The sequence below is a fragment of the Batrachochytrium dendrobatidis genome (assembly GCF_000203795.2).
Source record: "Batrachochytrium dendrobatidis JAM81 unplaced genomic scaffold BATDEscaffold_16, whole genome shotgun sequence".
In the NCBI taxonomy this organism is placed as follows: domain Eukaryota; kingdom Fungi; phylum Chytridiomycota; class Chytridiomycetes; order Rhizophydiales; genus Batrachochytrium; species Batrachochytrium dendrobatidis.
The window spans coordinates 208,607-233,127 of NW_006281114.1; the positions used below are offsets into that span (position 1 = coordinate 208,607).

A 24,521-nucleotide genomic window follows, 5' to 3' on the forward strand; every position below is an offset into this window, starting at 1 on the left:
TGGTGGCAAAAAGCATGACAATGAGGAGATGAGATAAAGGTTGTCAACCATTATTTTTGGTATTGTTTTCAAATATTGGTAGATTATTGATTTGAATGGCAGGATCGTTTATTGCTCGTGTCTTTTTGTACTGTGGCGACAATCCAATTTGTTGGACAGTCTGCCTCTTGTCTCGACCAAGTATAGAGCAACGTCGCCCATTGAGTCAAGCGCCAATTGCTTGCTGGACTTGGTCTTGTTTGGACACGATCTTTGGTGTTCTGCCTATATAGTCTTGAATCAACTTAAACTAATCGTGCAGTTTTACAAACAGAAAACTCTTGTTTTCAAAATGCAGCAGCAGTCTGTTTGATATCGGAATTCTGTCAAAATATAATGAATTTGGTTGAAATCTAAATAGTTTTGCGTTCTCATTCTTTTTGTCTTTAGTTACAAACCAGTAGGTTTCAAGTAACAAGCTTTCAACTCATTCATCGTAGCATCCAACAACAATAGGATCCCCAACAACAGAAATGGAACGAACGGCCTTTTCAACAGTTCATGCCATGTTTCACTCGGCAAGAGAGTACTTTAATCCTTTGCTCAAGAACTCAAAGTTTAAAGAGACAGGTGTCCTCACTCCCGAAGAGTTTGTTGCTGCTGGGGACTTTCTCGTATTCAAGTGTCCTACATGGTCTTGGTCTGCTGGTGAGCCTACAAAAACAAAAGATTATCTTCCAGTCGGAAAGCAATATCTTGTTACTCGTAATGTGCCTTGCTTGAGTCGAGTCAAGGCTATGGAGTATGACGAGGATGACTTTGAAGAGACACTAGATGGCGGAGCTGATGATACAGCGGATGGTGGATGGGTTGCTACACATCAAGCGAGGGTACAGGGGGCTGGAAAGAATGACGGCCATACTATTGATGGCAATGACCACCAAGAAATTCGTGATATGGACGAGGATCCCAAAAAGGTTCATGGTAATGATATCAAGGCTCTCACTGAAAACCTGGCCCAACTAACGACTGCTAAAGAGGGTAATGAAGATTCATCAGTATCCAATAACGATGATATTCCGGACATGGACGATATTCCGGACATGGATGACGATCTGGTTGATGTGGGTATAATCATAGAGGAAAATGATCCTGGTGCACTCGTTCTAGAGTCCAACAAGACGGGTGATTGTGATGCGGCTGACAAGATCTTAAAGACAAGGTAATCTTGTGGATGTCAATGCTTGAGTTTTATTAAGCTTTATTAGGGATATACTAGTCACTGCTGATCTACACGCTTGTGACCATACTGTTCACTAACAGTACAATGATGCTTGGATAGAACATATGACATGGCTATTACATATGACAAGTATTATCAAACACCACGAGTATGGCTGTTTGGGTATGACGAGCATCGCCGTCCCCTTACAACTACTCAAGTATTTGAAGATATTTCTCAAGATCATGCACACAAGACAGTAACTATCGAGGCACATCCTCATGAAAATCTTACTTTAGCTTCTATTCATCCATGCAAACATGCCAATGTCATGAAACGCATTTTGGACCATATGGAAGAAACAGGCGAAAATACCGAACTCCGTGTCGATCAATATCTCATGTTATTTTTAAAGTTTATGTCTGCTGTTCTCCCTACAATGGACTATGATTGTAAGTGCCAATCTACTTTTAATTTGCAATGTTTAGAGTCATCCATCTCACTTTATATTCTACTTGATAGATACAACTTCTACCGTATAACCTGTTAATCTCATAGACCAATATAATTGCGCAATCAATGTTATCAACGTCTAAATAATCTTGGTTCCAATCTTTAAAAAATTAACGACTTGCTTTTTACAGCCGTATTCACGTAAAATGATACACTTTTCTGTATTGATCTTGCAGTTGGAGCCTCTATTTCCCCCGGAATAAACAATCTTTAAATATTCATTGTTATTGGAATTGATTACTTTTATTGGAACTTTGTCGTATCCTAATATCAGATACGTTCACGTTCAACATATCTCGGGAATGCAACCATACATGCTGGTCACCCAGTATTTGTTTTGAAGAAAAGGAAAGTTGGAGATTGAAAAGATGTCAAGGATATGAATATTCGCTCTGTATTTTTGTACAATAATGAGCACAAAGTCCAGTCAACTAAAAGAGTTTATAAAGCAACGTTACTCAGTAAGATTGGCACCAATCAAACATGAGATTAGCTGGTTATCATGTATTTTGACATTCAGTGTTTTATCTTACGTGAATATAGCTGTAAAATTGGCATCTATAATGAACATCCACATCAATATTTAGCTACGCTGACTAATCACGTGGGTATGAAACATTTGTGATGTTTCGAGCCACGATTGTCAAGCTTGTTTTATTCACGAGCTGCGATGGTTATTGCATACTTTACTACTTATTGTACCCAACACATTATCGGAGACTCCCACTGAAAATTCGCTAATACCCAACTCAGTGAACATGCATGACGATCACGAACGCTTTATAGCTACACAGACACAACTACAGTCAGTGCCCAGCACATCCGCTGCTACCAATACATCAGCTATACCTATCCGTGTAGTTGGTCAGTCAAGCACATCAAAAAAGTTTAGAGCTTTATTGGTGTGTATCAAGTGGTATTCGCAAACATTTCAAAACGATTCTATTCCAAATGAACTATGGAATGCGCTATTCCAAACTGTTCTAATATTTGTTGCTGCCAAGTCTGGTCGAGAATTACTGCTTAGTCATGATGGAGCACTTGCTAATATCCAACAATGTGCACAATATAACCTACCAAGTGATATCTCGCTTTCAGTACCCAACTGTGCAATTCGATCGGCATTAGAATCTCCACTATCAAGTCAAAATATGCAATCTGGTCCCAATATACCTTCCATTCAATCAGGCATGGATGTAGAGCAAACATTTGTTCAATACGCAGATTCATTAGCAGATGCAAAAAAATGCAAGAATACGGCCATCTTTGCAGACGGTACTGCATTGTCAAATCAATCATTGTCTGCATCTAGATTACGTTTTCAAGAATCTCAACACATGGATTCTTTAAAATTTGGTTCATCAGCACTAGCTCACCAGCTTTGCTTTATCTATCGACTTCCAACCGAGTTGTTGTGCTTTATTCTATCAAAACTTGCTTTTGATCAACCATCCTTATCAGCAGCATCTCGTACATCGCATCGCATGTTTGCTGTAGGTGCACGTATTATTTACAAAAATCCTCATATATCTACGTCGAAATCACTGTCTCAATTTACCAGAGTACTGCATGCAAGTACTTTTGGTTACATGAATTCCCACAAATCGAATCAAAGCTCCATACCTATTTTGACCACTTGGCTTCCTTATTCTGCCATGGTCAAAAAAATTACGTTTGAGCCTGACCTACACGGTTCCCTAGTGCCAAATAGTACTGAGCCGCATATTGAGGGTATTGATAACGTGCGAGCTGTGCATAGCAGCATTTTCAGACATCTGGTTCATCAACAAGAAACACAAAATACCGGAATTCCAGCTGTGTTGCCTAGATCTCAAAATCAAGGTACAGATGAACCAATAAGAGCACCCTTGGATAATGAGACCGAGACAACCTTAGCCGAACAACCTAGCTCAAGGACAGTTATTCCACCCAGTTTGAAATGTTTTCCGGTTCCAAATTCTATATTCTATACGTTGGCAGGTCTTTGTCCATATCTTATGGAGATAGAAGATCGGGGCGTAGAAAATACTCAAAGCACAGGCCGGTTTGTAGACATTATGAAGGAATCATCTACTGCTCTTAGCACTGTATGGCAGCGTGTTCCATCCACATCGTTTACTCTTACACTGCTGATTAGATCCTGCCGTCGATGGGTATTTTTAATGCCTGAATGGCGTGGTTTTGACTTTTCTCCTCATAAAGCTTATGGCGTCATTACTTTTCTTCTTGACAGTTTACAAACTGCATCTCAACCTATTTGGCACAATTTAGAATCAGATTTGGTTCGATTCATCCGCCCAATGCTTATATCTAAATGCCGTAGTGCTTTGAGTTCAATTAGCTCGACACTGCTGCTCCAAGTCCAATTCATGACATTATCTGCTCAGCGGCTACTAGATTGCTACACGATGATTTATTATAAAGCACTGTCGATTGCGCAATCGTTGAGCGTAACACAACTGGTAGAAATTATGCAAGGTGGAGCAAAACAGACCACTGGTAAGAGTGCACTAATGCTGACAGAGTCTTTAACAAGCTTACCTGGTGAATCTTTATCTGCTGTTCTCTCTCGCGATCATAACGGCGTAGACCATGGTACAGATACTCAACATGCTGATGAAGAAGATACTGGTGCTCAAGCAGTCCCACTTTTTGAACTGCACAATGTATCTGCCTTTTCATTGGATACTACACAGGAAGATGGGTTTTTTGATGGTGACGACGCGCTGAGTAATGAAGACCTGGATAACCACGGTAGCAGAATATTAGATTCATCTACTAATTTAGATACTGGCATACCATCTGAAAAAAACATTTCAGCAGCTATTGCCATTCATACAGCTGTAGCTGTATTATTACGAATTCAACTCCCAACAAATGCATCTGTTCCAACCACAGCCATGATTACTAATCTTCGTGAAGCTGTATCTACATTTCCTCCAACGCCTGTTAATGGAGAAACAGTAGAAATGCTTCAACATGCATCTGGAATTGAGTATGACATATTCGAGCCTGGTGGTCATGAGATTTCTCGTTGGATCTCATGGCTCAAGCAGATTGAAACATGGCATGTAGCAAGTCGACAGATGGAACCAGTCAAGAGTCTACTAAGGCAGAGCATGATCAAAATTGACTGTTTGAGAAATGTCCAGCGTACTTTTGGATTGAATTTTATGGACTAGACTCATTCGAATAAATTTGGTTGACTGTACTGCTTCAAAGTATTTTGAATCATGAGTGTGTTGGTTTGATATTACGAGGATGCTAAAAGTATAATTTGAAGCAATCCGCAACCATATTTACGTAAGATGGGCCACTTTTCTGTACGACTGCCTCTTTGGGATAATGACTAAATACTTGTTGCGCTTTTCTACTACAAATTGATTTGAATAGATATTCTCAATTGAATAATCAACATTCATCATACAATTCACACAAACTATAGTTTAAATCTCTCCACATTGGGTATAGCCATACATTGCACGATCATCAAGTTTGAAATTGGATTCATTTACTGTAATCTATATACTGACTTTAGCTGTTTTAATGCTTTCAATCAAACTCATCTTCTATATCCTGAATCTCAGATACGCTTGTGTTCAAGAAACAAAAATTGCAATCCAGGAATGCAGCTGTTGTTTCCATGCCGATAACCAGAAGAATACCAATAAAATAAAGAGTTCAAGAGCACAGTGTCTAGTAAATTGATACAAATCATTTCATGATACTTGCTAGTTATTATACACGAACACCCTTATCGAGTACTTCATTTTGCATGAATGCAGCTGCAAAATATATCATATTCGACACTAGATTATTAGAGATTCCCAAAAAGCATCGACTTGAAAATACTGCTTGACCAATCATAATCACGATACCAAAAGATTTACTGTTTATCTTTAGGAAATATATGGCACATTTATTCGCCATTGGCGAGTGCATGAAACTGCTCTTCCAAAATTAGCTTTGCGGCACCATTTATCTCCCTGATAACACTATGAATAATATGTTTCTAATAAACAAGCACAAGTAGCAAATATATCAAAACATTCCAGAAAAATAGTATAGATTAGAAGTTGGATTGTGACTAAATGCTAGAAAATCGGCTCAGTATAGTGCAGTTACCTTGATTTTCAGATCAAGTCGATGTACACACTCAAAATGGCTATCTGGGCAATCAGATCCTCTAGCAGGCAAAAGTTTGCTATATGATAATACTAGTATTTCGCACAGCGTTATATACGTTTCAATAAAGTCGAGTTCGAATGGCTAATTATTATGCAGTCAGTTTCAAAAATTCAGATACATGGTTTGAATGATTGTCCACTCCACACATTGCACCTACCAACTGAACTATTTCAAGTAAGCCATATGCAGATAATCCATCGTTGTTCAGTTGCTGATCTCCAAACGTTTTGTTTAGTCTTGAAAACAGACTATTTTTCTGTATTGACAAAATACAGTCGGGTTCAACGGTTTAGTTTAGTCTACCCATTCATGATTTAAATCCATGTTTCTTTTGCGCGTGGTATGGTTTTCTGTCATAAATATTGGATTGACCAACGTACCTGCTTCGAGGGAGAGTCGCCTATTGCTACATCAAATTCTGATAGTAGAGCATCAAATGCTTTCCCAAATTCAGCCGAATCTGCGATGCGTAGCAACTTTCCAATACCTAGCCCTAGTTGAAATAGCTGACCAGATCTAATATATTTGTTTAGTATACTATTAAATACCAATGATATCTACACATTGGGCTTTATGGCAGTAAACTGTATCACCTTTTTTTCATTTGTGGAGTGCTGTATATTTTAGCCTAATTTGATGATTAGATAAAAAATAGCATTTAGTTGCATGCTTATGGTCTGATGTATAGAATATTTGATTCAGCCGCATGTATTTTTCATAAAGACTATTAATCACTTGCCAAAACTCGCATTGGAATAGCAACTGTGCCCATATGATATCCCTTGCCCAAAAACAGACGTTTCAAGTAGTCGAATGTAGCCATGCGACGAAGAGTCAGTTGAGCTACTCGTCGTTGACTTGAAATATTTTTAGACTGCAGCTCGTTGGTGGCATTGTCTGTTGGCATTATCAGACAAACAGACAAGGTTGAGCGAGTTTATGATTATTTCGTATGAGAGAAATATGGGGTGTATGCTGTATATTTGCTTCAATGTATTGTTGCAGACCCCAAATCCCTTCTTTAGTTGTTGCTTCGGTAATTGAAAGCCGCAAAAATTTAGGTGACTTTCTACTGTAACCAACCAACGGAGATGCCTGCAGCCGCCGCCCACACCGAGTTGAAGCAGAGCAAGAAACCTGCAAGTATGTGATTCACTATTTTGTTTAACAAAACTCATTCAGTACGGCAGATACTTTAATACTCAGATACAAGATCCTAGTAGTGTTGAGCTACATCCAATACAATATTACACTTGTGCCATGTTTGAGAAGTGGAGTTTATGACTTGCACAAGCTATCCACCCTCCTGCTCATTCATGGTCACTTTGTTGGATTCATGTGGCTATTCATTCGTTTCCTATACTAGCTACCCATTAATATTGGTTCTTGGTATTTATACTTTGGGCTGTAGTTTTGAAAGACAAGTGGTATATGGACTAACACCCGCTTTATGTGGATTTGCATTTTCCCTTTAGACACTGCGTTTAAACAGCAGCGCCTCAAGGCATGGCAGCCACTACTCACTCCAAAGACCGTCTTGCCAACCTTCTTTCTTATTGGCATTATTTTTGTTCCTCTAGGAATTGGTCTTTTTTTAGCTTCTGAAAAGGTATGCTATTCTTTGGCTATCTTGTGATGATTATCAAAGCCACCACATTACTCGACACATTCTCTATATATCATTTGAATGGTTTGGTATTTAATTCTACTACCTATTAATCCTACTAGGTGGTGCAAGTTTCGTTTGACTATACAAAATGCTCCACTTTGGCTGGCAATAATTTTACCGCTCCAGCAGATTCATCAATTGGCATTACCAGCTGGAAATATGACGCAGCTTCGCAAGTCTGCTCCATTCAATTTCCTATTCCTTCTGAGATTCCTGCTCCAGTTTTCATGTATTATCGTTTGACCAACTTTTTCCAAAACAACCGTCGTTATGTCAAGTCGTTTGATGCCAATCAGCTCAAGGGATATGTGGCTGCTGAGAATCTGGATATTGGATGTATTCCACTTAATGTGCCTACTGACGGGACTGAATTTGTTACTATTGCTGGTGTGAATACCACTATCAAAAAGACTTCTGGGCAGCCTACTCCCCAGTACTATCCATGTGGTTTGATAGCCAATTCTCTTTTTTCTGGTATGACTTTGTTGTCTGTAGCTATGAAACAGTTGTATTTTTTATTTTAGTCAGCAGTCTGATCTATTTATACTTTTGGGTTATCTTTACAACCTTGAATACAGACAACATCTCTAATTTGACATGCGTCAGTTCTACTTTTCAATTCAAAGATAATCAAGTTTGTTCCCCAGGAAGTCTCACCAGTTTTGTGTATCCACTTTATTCCCAAGGCATTGCCTGGCCGTCAGATGCGGACAAGTATGGTAATATAAACACCCAAACGGCGCTAACTGCTGAACAAATCTCAACCACACTTATCCCACCACCGTTTTGGCGCACGGCTTTCCCACAGTGGAAGGATGGATACAACTCGACAAATCTTCCTAATCTCAAAACCTGGGAAGCATTTCAGGTATGGATGCGTACTGCTGGTCTTCCAACTTTTAGAAAACTTTGGGGTCGCAATACCGAATCTGTTCTTCCTCACGGAACTTGGCAAGTTGATATTGTGCAGAGTAAGTGATTTTATGGCTCCACTTTATTCAAAGCGTGTTGACTGATTGTTTTTATACAACTGTATGATGCATTCATACTTGACGACAATAGATTTTGATGTTTCTCGGTTTAGTGGTACCAAATCAATTGTGATTTCGTCAGTCTCTGTGCTGGGTGGCAAAAACTCATTTTTGGGTATTGCATATATTTGTGTTGGTACAGTCTGTTGGGCACTTGGTATTGCATTCCTTGCACGCCATATGATTAAACCAAGGTAAGCCAACTCTAGGAATCTGTTATGCACTATGGTGTTCATTTACTCATTTCATGATTGCATTTTTACAGAAAACTGGGTGATCACAACTATCTGTCGTGGAATCAGCCTCACCACAATGTCCAACACGCTCAAGGGCAAGCTGGTGGTCAAGGAAATACTCGCTTTGGAAATGCTGTAGAGACTGCGCTCCATTAAACAACCGAATCGACATACTTTGAATTGATTCATTCCTATTTTCTACTATTCTTACACACCAATCCTGGGCATTGCATGCTCTAGATATTAAATAAGTTTATTGCTTTCTAAACAAGTCAGATTTTGTGTGGAAAATGAGACGAGTGTCAATAGGTGATTGAGCAGACAATTTTACTTTTTATAGATTTTTAATAACTATTGATCTCAAATAATAAAGCGACAATTGCTATTTAGCTTTTATGCAGCCAGCGTTGCTAGCCAGGAATGGAATCAATGCATCCTTGTGACGCGTAGCCAAAGTGGAAATCGGACTTTCCAGATTATTAGTTTGTCTCCCAATTAGACTTTCCAGATTATTAGTTTGTCTCCCAACCAGACTTTCCAGATTATTGGTTTGTCTCCCAACCAGACTTTGTCTAAATACATCAAAAAATAGGTTTTAGCATATCGTTATTGGCTCGAGTGGTGTATACTTGATTAACAGAATGGATTCTAATAACAAACAGATTAAACTGGGGTTTCCTACCAACGTACAGCGATCTCTCTCTAGTCGTGTTCATACTGAACTAGTAGAACGAGCTCGGGGAGACAATCCTGACATGTCTCATTCAACACAATTTCACACACAACCTACTTCTATACCCAATGATCAGACTTCATCAGCCTACTTTTCATTCCAACCCAGAAAATCCACAACGAGTTCGGTGGTAACTCAATTCAAGTTTCATAAGCCCAGTCCTATGAATTGTAATCCATCTGCAAGTATTTCATCTAACCCACCAATTTCTGATAATACTGCTATGGATTTGAGTTCCAAACCCTCTAATCATTCCAAGACCGAGTCTTCCCATGTGAACATGGTAGAAATGCTGAACGGTGCAAGTCCAGCTGCAGATTCGCCATTGCATAATACTGTTTCTGTTGTCCTTCCATCTGGCCAGTCTCGTTTTCGATTGGGAACCTGTTCATTATCTCAATTCAAACTTCCTGCTATTCAAAAACGCACCCAGTCCAATATTTCTGACTTGGATGCTTCTATGACTACACAATCGTCCAACACCATTCATAATGCTTCAGCTGATCTTTCTGTTTCTACCCCATCTACTTTGAAAACTGGTCAATCTGCTGAAATGGATCTACTTTGTACTTCGTCTACCATGTTCAAGGCGCCCAAAGAAGTCGTAATAAATCCAAATCCTCCAGTTGATCATATTGCTGCTTCTACAGCTTTAGAAGCTGTACCTCACAGACAAGACACGCAGTCTTTAAATCTATCTAAGTCTAATCCAACTCTGGTCACTGATACTCCCAGTGATCCGTCTTTTAAATCTCAATTTTCATTATCAAGTCTTCATAACCCTTTAACCATTTTCCAGAAACCAGGTAGTAACTCTACGTGTCTTTCCAAAAAACAGACTCTTGACATGGTTGAGCAACGACACGCTTCATTGGGTATTTTGAGTCAAACCAATGGTTTTAAAGGAGTCAAAAATATAGCCAATCGTGCATATAACCTGGGTCCTTCAAATGGAGACTATTTAGCCGACTCAAAAAAGGATTCATCTCAAATCATTTTTCTTGTTCAAAATATACAACAACACAGTTTGGCATTGGAACGAGAAATATCTATTGCAAATATCAGCCGAGATCAAGCCATTCAAGCAGCAACGGAGCAGCGTGAAACCATTTCGCAGTTGTCTAATGAAATTGGTGCAGTTTGCTCTGCTTATGAGTATCAGAAAAGGCTGATTCAGTTTTCTATCCAAAGGTAAGATTCAAGAAATGACAGTATTCAAATTGTATTTTCCAGTGCATTGCCTCATCTAGGATTTGTTTGCATTTAGATTATCAAAAATGGAAGAGTCGATGAAGCTTTACCAAACTGCCATTCGAAAATTGAATGAGAAAGGAAAAAGCTTATTTGGGCAAGTGCACGATTTACAAGAAAAGCTTCAGCTTAAAGAAACAGGTAGTGTGACAAGAATACCAAACTGATGATCTACATCAACTTTAAATTTGGAGTTTAAACCAAATATTTATTTAGAAACCAAACTGCTGGTGGAGGAAAAGAATAAATTCGCTACTGAAATGGATGCGCAGAGATTGTCAGGTATTGTAATCACTACAACCATGTGTTCAAAAGTAGCTTTTGTGAATATATTTATTTAACCTTGAATTTACAAATTTATAGAACAGCAAACTATAGAAACACTCCAATCTTCTGTCAAAACCCTGTCAAGTTGTTGCAAAGATTTGACTGTTGAAATTAGCGAAGCCAAAGCTTGCCAAACTGCAATCAACAACGAATACTCTTTGTCAAAGTCGCAGCTGAATGAAAGTATTGCTAATCTAAGTGATAAATTAAAAGAAACTCAAATCCAATTGGACCAATCATTAAACGACTTGGCATCTTGCAAAGAAATATCCAGCACAAGTTTAAAGACGCTTCAAGATCAATTAAATAGCCTTTCTGCAGAGCACACACTAGTAACTGAACAGTTGGATCATTTGAAATCTACTGCTGCAAATTCTCAGCTTCAGTGTGAGAATCTTGAAAAAGAGTTGACCGACTCAAAGAAAACCATTGAACGTAAACAACAAGAATCAGATACGACACTAAATACGTGGATGGCTACTAAGATGGAGATAGGCTTGGATTTGGAAAACACAAGGCTGAAACTCGAGCATGCTAATAGCGAAAACAACAGACTACGCTCAAAGTAAGTTTATACTGCTTTTCATAGTTAAGCGATTCAATGTTTAGATTTAAAACATATCGAGTTTTTCAACTAATAGTCAGGAAAAATGGCTGCAAACAATCGCCGATCTGAAGCAATCCAACGATAAAAATTTAGATCTCGACAATCAATTGCTTGCAAGTCGTTTGGAAAACGACACGACTACGCAAAGGTATAATTCCATTACAAGCATATCAATGCCGCATTGCTTGTTCTTCAACTAGTTCTGATGTGTTTTTTGATTGCGCCTTTAGATTGCAGCAATTACAATCTGAACACAAGGATGCAATCAGAAAAAATAACGAAACTTGCTTGAAAATGGAAAAAGTCGTATTAGCTGCAGAGCAAAACTTGACAGAGACTTTAAAGTCGACCAAATTCAAATTTGATGCGGAAATCAAAACGTAAGTAGTCAAGCGATGATAAATGTATTGGCTGCATGCATTAAATAACATGATTTATATTCATACATGTATAGTTTACATGATCAAATGGATTTGGACAAATCATCAATAACAAGACAGTTTACAGAGCAGATACAACTACTGGAAGTTGAACGTGACGCATTAAAGGACAAACTGCTGGAGTGCAAGAATAGTATTGAAGAAAAAATTCTAGTTAAAAACCAAACTGACAAGGAGCTTGAGTCAAGAATAAACAGCATTGAGGAAAAAGAAAAGAAAATAGACAAACTTCAAGTACAGTTTGATATACTGACAAAGGAGCGACTCGAATTGGAAGCAAAGGTATATTTTTGAAATGATCAGTATTATTTTGACAGCTGTTTTACTTTACTCAGTTGATTTCTATTGATAGCATTTTGAAGATATTGAACACAAAACAACACAATGGAATTTGGTTGCCAAGCGCAAGGAAATGGACATGCAAAACGCACTGTTGCAGCGCGATAATCAGATTGCCAATTTGAAAGTAATGCTTAAAACTGCCACACAGAAATCAGATTGTTCAAGTCTCAAAAAAATTGAAACCTCAAAGTCGCTAGAAACCACAGATGATATTATCGGACAGCTTGATTTGGACGTGCTGCTAAAGAGTATTGATTCGGAGAGATCAAGCAAATGCATGCTTCACACTAAACCCACTACATCTAGTTTGAACTCCAACAAAATCTTTTTAAAACCTTGCAAAAAATTCTGTTCATCATCTCGAGTCCAAACTGGCAATGAAAAGGTATTTTCTAAACCTTTTGAGTAGTTTTTAATATTGGATAGAATTGACTAAACATAATTGAATCAAATGTGTTTTAAGGACCAGTCAAAAGACAATTCGTCCATTGTTCCAATAGCTACAAAGCGGCAAAGATCAAACCTTGTTTCAAATGAAAAAGAGTCTAAAGATCCGATGTGTGCATCAAAGACGATGAAACCTCCTACCATGGCTTATAAATTAGCACGACAAAGCACTCCGCGAAATACCAGCTCAGTTTCTATTATTAGAGAGACCACTACTGTTCATCGAAAGAAAAAATACTCTACCTCAAAAGAAGCAGTTGGCTCTGATCGTGTCTTGATGATCAACAAAAGACGACCAAGTATGGAGGCATCTAATAAGCTAAATGAACACGATGAATCTATTGGACGGCGACAGCTGGCTTTAGTATCAAAACCTGACGAGTCAGTAACAAGTGATGCTACCGATCTCTTTGGTCATACTTGGGAGGAGAGTTGATTATATAAAGTATATAAAACTAGAATACTGCCTATTTAATTTTAATTTTCAACAAAAAGGTATTTCCAAAACAATACTAAAAGCTTATTTACTCGCAGCTTTTCAAATTCGATTCATTGACATTAAATTGACAGCTGTTTAGTTGTAGATACATGTCGACTGTTGTATGTATTCAACAGCAGCCATATCGCTGTTATATAGTACTGAATGTGCAATATATGTTACTCGAATCACTTTTAAAGCAATATTGTCATTTGTTGTGATCATCTTGTTCCAGTTGCTACAATTGGCATAGTGTCAGCTATTTTTAGTCGGTTGTGACTGAAACATGATTGAACATTGGTTACAATGTATAGTAACATGACACATGGTTTGAATGTTATCCAAAAGCTATTGCTTGGTTTGAGACTCGTGCATGACACATGTCAATGCTTTCCTTGTACACCATCAAACAATCAATGGTATCAGCCTAAAAAATCAGACCCGATATCTGCTAAACAGTAGAAAGCGTGTAAATACACGCCATTGATGTAATGTATACTTTTGAGCAGTCGAATCTGGCTAGATTTACTGAATCTGAAAAGCAATCAATAAGTTATCAAGCATTGATCTTTACAAGCTGCTATTCATTCTCATATTCTAAAAAGTGATTCATTGCCAGGATTAAAGTTCAAATTGTTATTCCAGCTACCATCTGATATCGATATAAGTCTTATTCACTTGTTTCGGGTATTAGTTTTTCAACACTGGATACGGGAGTCATCTTGTCATCCTGATTGAGAAAACATGGCTGACACCATAGTTGATCGCTCATTTCGTAAAACACTGTTGCTGAAAGATCTTTTCCACATCCACGACAGTTAAAATGGTTCAAATGGAAAAACTTTTGTGGATTTCCTGCAATTAGAACTTCGCCTTCAATATGTTGGGAGCAAGCATAGCATGTTATGATCGAGTCGCGATGATCACTGCAAAATACTTGATCGCCCAATATAAAATGATCCCTTCCTGATAATGCAGCATCGCATTTCTATTTATATCAAACAAATTAGACCATAGTTGTCAGACTTTCAACACTTTTAATCACATGCGTATTTGATCCGTATGTACTTACATCGCATCTGCGACAAGTTACATGAAAGTTGATGCCATTAATAACAAGATACTCGTTGTATATCAATTGATGGCAGGCTCCACAGACAAGCCCTGATTTGCGTAAGTAACATTCACGACAGATAACATCATTGTTGAAAGGAATCAACGATGTTGTCAAAGAAATCTTGCATATGGCACATGAAAGACATTCTGGATGATACCGCTTTTCTCCAGCTTCTAGCATTGCATCATTGATCTTCAAAAAACACCGCTGACATGTCGATTCCTGATTAGCTGGATGCAATGGTGGCGAAGGCTGGGATTTGCGTGTCAATGTAGAGGATCTATTTCGAGATTGTTTTGTAGATTCGTTGCCCAATGTAAGAGTATTTTTACTAGTACTTGCACTTGATTGTACATTTGGAAAATCCTGTGATCCCGATTCTGCAAAAAAAGTTGGTATTGAAGTATCACTGCCCGTCTCTTGACAAGGCTCCTGGCCATTACGGGACTTTTGAAGAAATTTAAGTTTACTGAAGGAGAATTCAGGCGTTTGATACACAGTGCCAGTACTATTGATTAAAGACTTTGATCCGGAAGCAGTAGATATTGGAAGTGCTTTTCCAGTGATTCCATTTACAAACGCTGTTAAATTACTTGTAACGGTAGTCAATGAACGTCCACGATTAATAGTTGTATCAGTAGATGTTCGATTTAAACCGCACGTAGCACAAATCATGTTGTCACTAGAATTCGATCCCACCGTTCTACGACGAGTATGGCGTGGCATAGAAATTTTACGAGAAGACGACTGCTCCAATACACCGCCATCAGTAGGGGTTTGAAGATCTACCTTTTCAGTTACATTTTTGTTCAAAACACACTTACAGAGTAGCTGTGGTTGATCTGTTTTTTCTGCAGATGGTAATGATACTTTTGCAGAGTTTTCACTAGGGGGAATTTCTAGTAAAGAAATGTTGCAAGGTGCAATACAAGTGATATCTTGTACATCATTCTTTGTTATTTTTGCTTTTTCTTCAGTGGAAGCGCGACTATTTTTTGAATCCTTGCTCTGTGTGTGGTCATTACAGGCTTTAGAAAGTGGCCATGGCTCAGCTTCTATTCTGTCATGCGAAAGCGTTACAGGGTTAGTGAATGAAGATGAAAGATTGTGCGGTTGTGAATTAGGTTCTACAGAAACTGATGAAATCTCTTTTGAATCCTCAGCTTTGTTGCGACGCATAAAAGAAGTAATGCTTCCTCTCCCACTTGAAGACAACAAATCGGAACTACTGGTACTGCTATCGCCCACAATTGTAGATTTTCCATCAAACAATAGTTTGTTGAAGTATCCAAGACTATTTGTCACACGTGAAGTCAAGCTATCGCGTCCAACCTTACCACTACCAGATTTATCAGAAACAGCAAGTGATACTTCACTTGCTGCACGAGACATACGCAGCTCATTGGCTCTTCCACAATTTGGTTTCTTTTCAGCCATTTTAGAGTTGGCTGCAAGTTGAGCTTCTTCTGTATTTTCAATGATATCTAGGGTACGTGAAAAAGACGACGCAGAAATTCCAAATGAAGATTGTGTTCCTCTGCTTGACATACGTAAAAGTTGTTTATCGTGTGGAACCGCAAATGTACTTGATCCAGTGGAAGGCAAGGTTTCATTCTTGTTTGTGGTGGATATCAAAGATAACGGCAAAGGATCGCATTTAATGTTTCCTTTAACTATTGATTCGCGTATATCTACCGAGTGTCGGTAGCTTCCCATGAGTGATTGCATTGATGTGGATGAACACCGTCTAAGCATTCGCATGATTTTACGCTCGTCCTCGCTTTCCTTGGCCAGATCCGTCTGTAATATTTCTTTTGCACCATCTTCCTGCTCACTGCCATTTTGATTGTCAGCCTCATCGTCTGATTGCCAAGGCACAGCATCCAACTCATTCTCATTTAGTTTAAGTACGTGTTGAAGAACTTTTTGATCGAGTTGGGCGAGAGTTTCGCCAAGCGCAGAAAGACTTTTGTTGGCAGGCTCAATTGCAATCATCTTGTCAAGCGAATTTGAAAATATCTCTTGAAGCTCAGCACATTCCCGCGCAATCAAAGCTGATTGTTTTGCATTGTTTGCTAAAATATCATGAAAGGTCGGAAGATCTGCTAATACACAATGGCTTTTTGTTTTCTCTCTTAATAGTGGTTTTCTCTATCAAACAAAAGTTTATATGGCAAATACAACTGGTTAGAATCGAGATCTAGAGTAAATCAATAAAACTGACAATTACAACACATAATGAATACATATATTACCGATATTGCTTCAATAAATTCCTTCATGTCAGCCATATGGTTCTTAATAAATTCGTTCATTGGAGCCATGTAAGATTCCTTTTGACCAAACTCGACCAGATTCGACAAATTTTGCAACGTCTTTGCTACAAGCATGAGATTTCGTGCCGACCGTGCATCAATTGTGCCAACATCCAAACCAAACAGTTTTGGTCCCAATACAGCAGGTGCAAAAAATCTCAAAAATATAAAGCCACTGATACAGGTATACCGTACAACACTTTCTTTTTCAAATTTTTTGGCCACTGTCTCCTGTAGAAACCAGAAAAACCCTTTCAGCAATGTGGGCATCAAGTCGGCACTTTTCATAATACCGTCAACAATGATTTTGTTAAAATGCATCAAAACTTCAATATTCCGCTGAAGAATCTTTTCAGGTTTATCAGACTTTTCAATTCGCAAAGGATCCAGCTCGCCAGATTTGACTGATTGTACAATCTCCAACACAGGACCTCCCAACACTGCTTTCAAGTAATCCAAGCCAACATGTTTCATGAACACGTCGACAGCTTTGGATGCCATAGAGTTTGCACGAAATAGAGTACGTGAATCAGGTGCAAGTGAGATTTCATGAGCTACTGCGGCTTTTAAAAACCGTAAGGCAGTATCATTGGTTTCAAATATTCTAATCAGGCTACGAGCTGCATCTTCACGATCTTGGCTTACTTTTCCTAAAATAACAGGTATAGAATAAGCGTTTTCTTGAATAAGATTGAGAAGATCTGAGTAGTGACACAGCGGCATAACAATCGTATCGATAAGTTTAAGCCGCAGTCGAATGGCTCCAACTCCTCCACAAATAGGAAGTACTTGGTCCTTGCATTTTTGATGGCAGATTATATTACAATTGGTGCACTGTAAATGTGTTCCAATCATGACATTGTTGCAAAACGCACATGTGGAAAATGCCATTCCAACCTCGGAAAACTGATGCAGCTTGCGAGTTTGTGGAGATACCGCTGCAATATTGTTTGGCATTGCGCAAAATTCAAATGTAAATCAGCACAAAGTTTTAAATCAAAACTGAAATAAACAAGTATACCTTCAGATTTGTATATGCTTTTAATAAGATCGCGAGGACGGTTTCGTTTTTCTTCTTCGGTGAGTGATTTTTTACGCATTCGTGCTAATTTACAAACAATTTATTGGTTTTCAGTAATCTGTCAGTAGCAGTGGCCTTTGAGATATAAAACTGTATTTTACACCACTAGATATTTTTATCAATAACCAAGTTTTTGATTCACTAATTACCTTTTCGTTCAATGTACATATTAGCGCTATCAGCTGACAGAGGATTCAGCCAATACCAACGATCACAATGTTGTCTACGAATAATTTTGTCAAGTGGAATAATAATTTGTCCCAAAAATCCATTGGTATCATTTTCTGTTAATGCATTTTGATCCCTAATATGCCGGAATCAATTGAAAGATATAACATTAGAGTTTTACTGATAGTCAAATCAAAAAAGATTATGCACAACATAGATGAAATATTTAGTGTGTACCATATTGAGCAATGAATCGATCTTTCAACTGTATTGCCACCCTCGTTAACGTTGTATGTGCTAAGTATAAGAAAAATGAATATACAATCAAGCCTGTCAACAAAGTCCATTCATGCTTAACTACACTAAAAATTGGCATTTCAAAAATACATGGTGTAACTTACAAAAAAAATGTTTCTGAAAAGGTTGGATTTACTGTACGATTTTGAACACGAGTTTGTTGAGTAGATATAGCGTCGGGATCCGGGAGCAAGTGAAACACTGCAAATGGATTTGGAAGATCTAAAAAGTAAGATATATGATTAGTCAAACATAGTGTCAATCTATTGACGAGCCATGCCAAAAAGTACGTACATGCTGGATCTTTTTTGTATAAATTTCGAGCAGTAAGGATGCGCACAGAGAAACCATGCACTTGTCTGCGTTTTTTAGGAGGAAAATGCCTTAAAACATAGCATTTGTTAATAAAAACATTCTATACTGGTACCAAACACTACTTTTAATTGCATAAAATCCTACTTGATCCTAACCCTGACTTGTCCTAAAGCTATATATTTTAAAAATCGGTAGGCCATTCAAAAATAAATGGCAGTGAATATAAAGTATTATAATGGCATACACACAGTCATGCATTTACATGGAAATTCACTATCTGCGTTTTGTAGCATGTACCACTGGTCGTCTCCTCCTTGCAAAAATTGTTTGGAAAAAATAATCTAAAATGATATCAAGATACCCATTATAATGATCAGCGATTTCAAGATGAAATCAAAAAGGCGTAGCATTGATAAAAACATACTTTTCCTAATGGGCGAGGTGCGCCATACTTGGACTTGTTTTCATTCCAGACAACTAATTTCAACTCATGAAATCCTTGAATATTTTCAAACTGGACATCTTCCGACTATAAGCAGTGTTCAAGCCAAATCAATATATAAAGTGAGCAATGCACACTCTTTCATGGCTCTAAACTGTCCAAAAAGGCTCTAAATTTAACTCACCCAAAAAGGAGAATTGCTGGAAAAAACGGTTTGGGTCCGAGCTTCTGTATCACTATTGTTGTCAATACGAGCAACACAAAACGAATCGCACGAGATATCTACAATTTAATAAAATACAAGTGTACTTGTTGAATTTGATGAAACTATGCGTGCAAACAAAGTGCATCTAAAATATAACTGACAAATATGTGAGATTCACTTACCTGATTTGTCCCAATCTAGATGCTTAGCCTCGATGATTTTTACAGAAAGTTTCTGGCTCTTCCAGCACTCATTTTTCAGGGTTTTATCTACCAAAGGTGAAGGAAGCATGTCTAATTGGGTATATGCAGCTTAAAAAGCAACTGATGTTTGTAACGACCAAAATAGTATCAAAGTCGAATGCCAAGTTAAAATAGTTGCAGACTGTTTAAATCTGGTAGCCAAATGAAATGAAGCCTAAATTATCAAGACTAGATGTGTTTTTGAGAAAGCAAGTCGTCAATAGTCGAGTTTGTGCACCAGATATATATAAGACACGGGATAGCAGACGCTAAGAATAGCAACTGTCAGAAAACACAATGGGAAGCGATGTTGAGGGAGTGGAATGCTGTCAATATTTAGTTGATTATTTCAAAAAGCAGCTTGGATAGCGATGAAGCCAACTGGAAACTATTGATAACAATGGATGTGCTGATAGCATAATTCAATTTCTTGAAAACAGCAGCTAGAATAGTCTGATAGCACATAACTGGATAGTGTAGATCCTGCTCAATTGCATACAAGTAGACTGTATAGCAGATAAAATGCTCTATCGATATAGCTGACAATTGCATTGATAATGGCAGTAAAAGTAGTACATAATTATAGACTAGTAGCTTACAAATGTCAAACAGGATGTAACGCACGCAGTTGGATATCTGTGATACTGATGCTAGTGTGCAGTAGTATGGAATGCTTATAGTAGTTAATTTTTTATCGAATGCACAGTAACTTGTATTGAATCTGCAACGAGTGCAAGCGGCTTCAGCCAAGTAGTCAACTAGTGACTCTGCGTTTGTAAATTAACTGAAATGAACCTTTTCTAAATCACTCTGTAAATTTTATCATTTATTACCTTGCTGAACATCCTGCTCAACATATAGTTTTATCTTGTTATAATCGACAAGCGACTGTTTAGATTTTTGGTTTATTGTGCTCAACCTGAACCAGTACAAATACAATCCAGATAGTCTGTCAGGCTGAATTGCAGTTTATTCAAACTTTCATTTATAGTTGCAACTACTATTCTGTCCAACTGTCTCACAACTGTCATGATGTAAAATCAAAACATTGCATGGATTTACATGTACCAACTATACACCCAATCTGTTTATGACAGAATATTGTTATTTAAAATATAATATTCAAATGGCTTGGTAGATTCAAAAATGTATTCAAGTTTTAAACTTGCCATGTAATGTATTGATACACATGTACTACTTTACCAGACTAAATGTTGAATTTTAAACCAATGGTATTAGTATAATACAAGATAGTGTCCAGTTTATTTGTCAAGCACAAATTATAATTTTTTACTCGCAGCTTTTCAAATTCGATTCATTGACATTAAATTGACAGCTGTTTAGTTGTAGATACATGTCGACTGTTGTATGTATTCAACAGCAGCCATATCGCTGTTATATAGTACTGAATGTGCAATATATGTCACTCGAATCACTTTTAAAGCAATATTGTCATTTGTTGTGATCATCTTGTTCCAGTTGCTACAATTGGCATAGTGTCAGCTATTTTTAGTCGGTTGTGACTGAAACATGATTGAACATTGGTTACAATGTATAGTAACATGACACATGGTTTGAATGTTATCCAAAAGCTATTGCTTGGTTTGAGACTCGTGCATGACACATGTCAATGCTTTCCTTGTACACCATCAAACAATCAATGGTATCAGCCTAAAAAATCAGACCCGATATCTGCTAAACAGTAGAAAGCGTGTAAATACACGCCATTGATGTAATGTATACTTTTGAGCAGTCGAATCTGGCTAGATTTACTGAATCTGAAAAGCAATCAATAAATCAAGTCGGACATCATTGGATATGATATGCAAATGGAAACAATTAGCCAAATTTAATGCCTTGATATATTGTATATTTTTGATATCCATGAAACCGAATTTTGAAAAAGTTGATACATGCTTAATCTTGCCTCATGGCCGTATTCATGTAAAATGTATCATTTTCTGTATTTATCTTGTAGTTTGAGCTCCTATTGTTGGTATTAAAGATATCGAGTTTATACAACCAAGGAATATATGGCACGATTATGGCACTGAAGAAACTCGAACCTAATATCAAATACGTTCGCGTTCTAGTTCAAGAGGACAAAGATTGCACGTTTCAAGAATTCAGCTGTTGCTTTCATGCCAGTCATCCAATGTTTATTTCAAATGCCCAGCTTAGAAAAAGGAAAGTTGGAGGTTGGAAAGATGTCAAGGATGTGAATATTCGCTCTGTATTTTTGTACAGAAATGAGCACAAAGTCCAGTCAACTAAAGAGTTTAAAGAGCACGTTGTTGTCCAGTAAAATGGCACCAATTAAACGACTGCTTATTGTGTATTTTGGCACTCTAGTGCTTCATTATACATGAATACGGTCGCAAACTCATTACAGTTACAAAACTAGCTTTCAGATCAAGACAGTACATTGATTAATGTTTGTTGATTTCAAAGCTACTTTTAACTTCATGTTGGGTATAGCAGTCTTCCCTTCGTATACTTGCTGATATGGATACAGACCCGTCGTGGATATGACGCGTCGTTTGGATGATTTGGTTAGATCCATGCCATTGTCAATAACATTTGCCCTCATCCAATGTCCTCTCTCTCCACTTTCCAGCATGGTGGTTGATAGTTTACCATATTTAGAACTGGCAGTGTACTTAGTTATTTGCATGTCAATATCTACCATTGGCCAAAATCTCGCTGCATGGACATACTAAATGAAAAAAACATGTTTTAACAATAATACATAAGCAAGTATGGTGATATGAAACAAATCATCTACAAAAACAATACTATCATCTGCCCATATTTTTTATTTAAAATTCTGAACTGATATTGTCAACCAACAATATATAATTTAGCCACTTTCCTTGCAACTTTGCAATCTTCCCCATTTAGCTTTGCAATTAGGCGTGATACATACACTGGATTCAATATAGCATACTGCAGCATATCTTGCAATTTCTTTAGCCCAATAGAGCACCAATCTATTTACATTTTAAATGTCCAACTTTCACACGTCCAAAGAGCACAACACTAGCATGCATCATCGTAGAGCTATTTCTAGTAATATCATAATCAGGCAAAAGATACACAATCGATCAGTGAGTGCTGCAAATGCTACCCAGGTCTCATTTCACAAATACAATGAGGAGATGGAAGGATATGCAGACCATTTTCTTAGAAAACTCAAGCGCATTGTCGAAACTGGTCGCTCGCAATGCAGCTCTCCTCGTAATAGTCTGTACAACTACTCTCAGGATACAAGCTTGTCTTCAGCATCTCATGGCTGTTTTAGCCACGTGAAGGAAGATACTAAATTTAGGAGCAGTAATATCAAGCCAATGTCCCAAAACGATGTTTTTGTAAAAAAACACCCATTATCTGATGTCACTCCTACATTCAAAGGCAGCTTGGAAAGTCGTAATTCGAAAAACATGTCGCCTCTGGAGTTTGAGAAGCCAAAAGATACAACTGATGATTACGTGCAAAACAGTGAATCAACCATTGCAGTTTCCAATGAAGGCTTTCAAGCATCGTTTGTTCTAAAATCACCCAACCCAATGACATCACTCGCGGGTGCTCCTTCTATATCCATGCCCGCGATTACCCTCGACAAGCATAGTAAAAATGCCAATTATATGGCTGAAGCAAAAAGCACTAGCCACGACACTACTAAACCCAACTCATTGGCACTGAAAAAACCAAAGGTCGACTCTACAGACAATTTTACTTCTGTTGGTACGCTGAATGCTGCACAAAAGTGTAATCCTCCTAGCTTCTCCAAGACAATTATAAAGTCCCAGTCTGCTGGATATGTAACAAGTAATATGTCGCCACACGCTTTGTCCACTCTCCCTGTAAATGCTACTGAAAATATCGCAGTCGCGCTTACCTCTAATCCTAAACTAAAGATAGACATTCCTCAGTCAAACGAGGCAATCGTTAGTCGTCTAGATTCACTGGCATCTATTCACAGCCAAGGAGGCCAATTAGTGCGAAATCAAAGGCTTGTGACTTCTGAATCAGCCAACACCATGCAGCGACTTCTAGACCCCATTACCAATATTGATGGACTGATTCCAATTGCTACGCAGCCTGATGCCAATGTTTTGGTCAGATCCTCAGTTGTTAGTAAAGATAGCAAAAACTTTTTTTGTCGTTCATCAGACATTTCGTCTCCTATGGGTGTTTCATCGTCGTCTGGACCATCATCTTCCCATTTGTTTCGCTCAATCAGCGATCATCGCGGAAAAGATGAATTATTAATGAAATCAGCTGTTTCTTCACTCTCGCAAAAATCACCACTTGCTTCATCGGTGTTGTCAATTTCTCCACAAAGCTCAACTTTACAATGTGACATGACCAACATCAACCTCGCATCTAATGGAAATATGTCAAACTTTTTAGAAACCAGTCCGTCTTTGCCAACTGCTCTCACCCCCACCACTGCTACTGCTACTGTTCCTCCAATCAAAAAACGTGAGTCGATCCAAAAACGACTCGCACGCATTTTTCTTGGAAATATATTTGGATCTAGTGTAGCAGTAGATTCTTTAAACCAAAAAAAGCAGAGTAAGAAAGTAGAAAAAAATTCCGTAGCTCCCATTCCTGTACCTGCATCTGCACCTGCATCTGCGCATACACATGCAAGATCCATGTCCGGAACCATTAACCACACATCCAGCTCTGAGGATTTCAAGTCCACGCATTATGTGGGCAACTCAATGGGTCGTCCTAAATTTCCAGTACGATACGCTCCACGCATTGAGCCAACGCCAAGAATTACTCGTGTGTCTGAGCACAAATCCCAATTGCCTCCTTTTGCTCCAACAAGTGCCCCTATTAGATCTACCCCAACTATCACAACAGC

General features: G+C 38.0%; 6 protein-coding genes across 6 annotated transcripts; 4 read left to right on the forward strand and 2 right to left on the reverse strand.

Moving 5' to 3' along the window:
- Window positions 1-545: 545 nt before the first annotated feature.
- BATDEDRAFT_14494 (uncharacterized protein) lies at window positions 546-1,751 on the forward strand (the record flags this gene model as incomplete). The annotated part of the gene is made up of 3 exons (XM_006682288.1): window positions 546-848; window positions 978-1,201; window positions 1,322-1,751. 3 exons carry the CDS (start codon window positions 546-548, stop codon window positions 1,749-1,751), a joined length of 957 nt encoding a protein of 318 aa, XP_006682351.1.
- A 1,615-nt stretch (window positions 1,752-3,366) lies between these two features.
- Window positions 3,367-3,927, forward strand: BATDEDRAFT_37496 (uncharacterized protein; the record flags this gene model as incomplete). The annotated part of the gene is made up of 1 exon (XM_006682401.1): window positions 3,367-3,927. A coding segment is annotated over one exon (558 nt), but the record flags the coding sequence as incomplete, so codon positions are not given.
- A 1,706-nt stretch (window positions 3,928-5,633) lies between these two features.
- On the reverse strand, window positions 5,634-6,809 carry BATDEDRAFT_92144 (uncharacterized protein; the record flags this gene model as incomplete). The annotated part of the gene is made up of 6 exons (XM_006682467.1): window positions 5,634-5,726; window positions 5,840-5,983; window positions 6,060-6,158; window positions 6,283-6,418; window positions 6,496-6,530; window positions 6,642-6,809. 6 exons carry the CDS (start codon window positions 6,807-6,809, stop codon window positions 5,634-5,636), a joined length of 675 nt encoding a protein of 224 aa, XP_006682530.1.
- Window positions 6,810-6,986: 177 nt separating this feature from the next.
- Window positions 6,987-9,103, forward strand: BATDEDRAFT_36153 (uncharacterized protein). The gene is made up of 6 exons (XM_006682388.1): window positions 6,987-7,045; window positions 7,378-7,511; window positions 7,631-8,045; window positions 8,150-8,542; window positions 8,634-8,796; window positions 8,868-9,103. Exons 1-6 carry the CDS (start codon window positions 6,994-6,996, stop codon window positions 8,992-8,994), a joined length of 1,284 nt encoding a protein of 427 aa, XP_006682451.1. The 5' UTR covers window positions 6,987-6,993; the 3' UTR covers window positions 8,995-9,103.
- Window positions 9,104-14,073: 4,970 nt separating this feature from the next.
- BATDEDRAFT_92146 (uncharacterized protein) lies at window positions 14,074-19,694 on the reverse strand (the record flags this gene model as incomplete). The annotated part of the gene is made up of 13 exons (XM_006682468.1): window positions 14,074-14,451; window positions 14,536-16,731; window positions 16,836-17,833; window positions 17,917-18,000; window positions 18,126-18,280; window positions 18,382-18,441; window positions 18,546-18,663; window positions 18,736-18,824; window positions 18,901-18,928; window positions 19,019-19,097; window positions 19,181-19,285; window positions 19,383-19,480; window positions 19,586-19,694. 13 exons carry the CDS (start codon window positions 19,692-19,694, stop codon window positions 14,134-14,136), a joined length of 4,437 nt encoding a protein of 1,478 aa, XP_006682531.1. The 3' UTR covers window positions 14,074-14,133.
- Window positions 19,695-21,529: 1,835 nt separating this feature from the next.
- Window positions 21,530-21,950, forward strand: BATDEDRAFT_28053 (uncharacterized protein; the record flags this gene model as incomplete). Its single annotated transcript, XM_006682330.1, has 2 exons — window positions 21,530-21,589; window positions 21,624-21,950. The coding sequence occupies 2 exons, from the start codon at window positions 21,530-21,532 to the stop codon at window positions 21,948-21,950; spliced, it is 387 nt and encodes a 128-aa protein (XP_006682393.1).
- Window positions 21,951-24,521: the final 2,571 nt, after the last annotated feature.

Bases quoted from the DNA above. Each gene is read 5' to 3' on its own strand.
- BATDEDRAFT_36153 (XM_006682388.1), top strand. From the start codon at position 6,994: ATGCCTGCAGCCGCCGCCCACACCGAGTTGAAGCAGAGCAAGAAACCT. The intron at 7,512-7,630 runs GTATGCTATTCT...TAATCCTACTAG, and splicing joins TTTTTTTAGCTTCTGAAAAG to GTGGTGCAAGTTTCGTTTGA. The intron at 8,046-8,149 runs GTATGACTTTGT...CCTTGAATACAG, and splicing joins AGCCAATTCTCTTTTTTCTG to ACAACATCTCTAATTTGACA.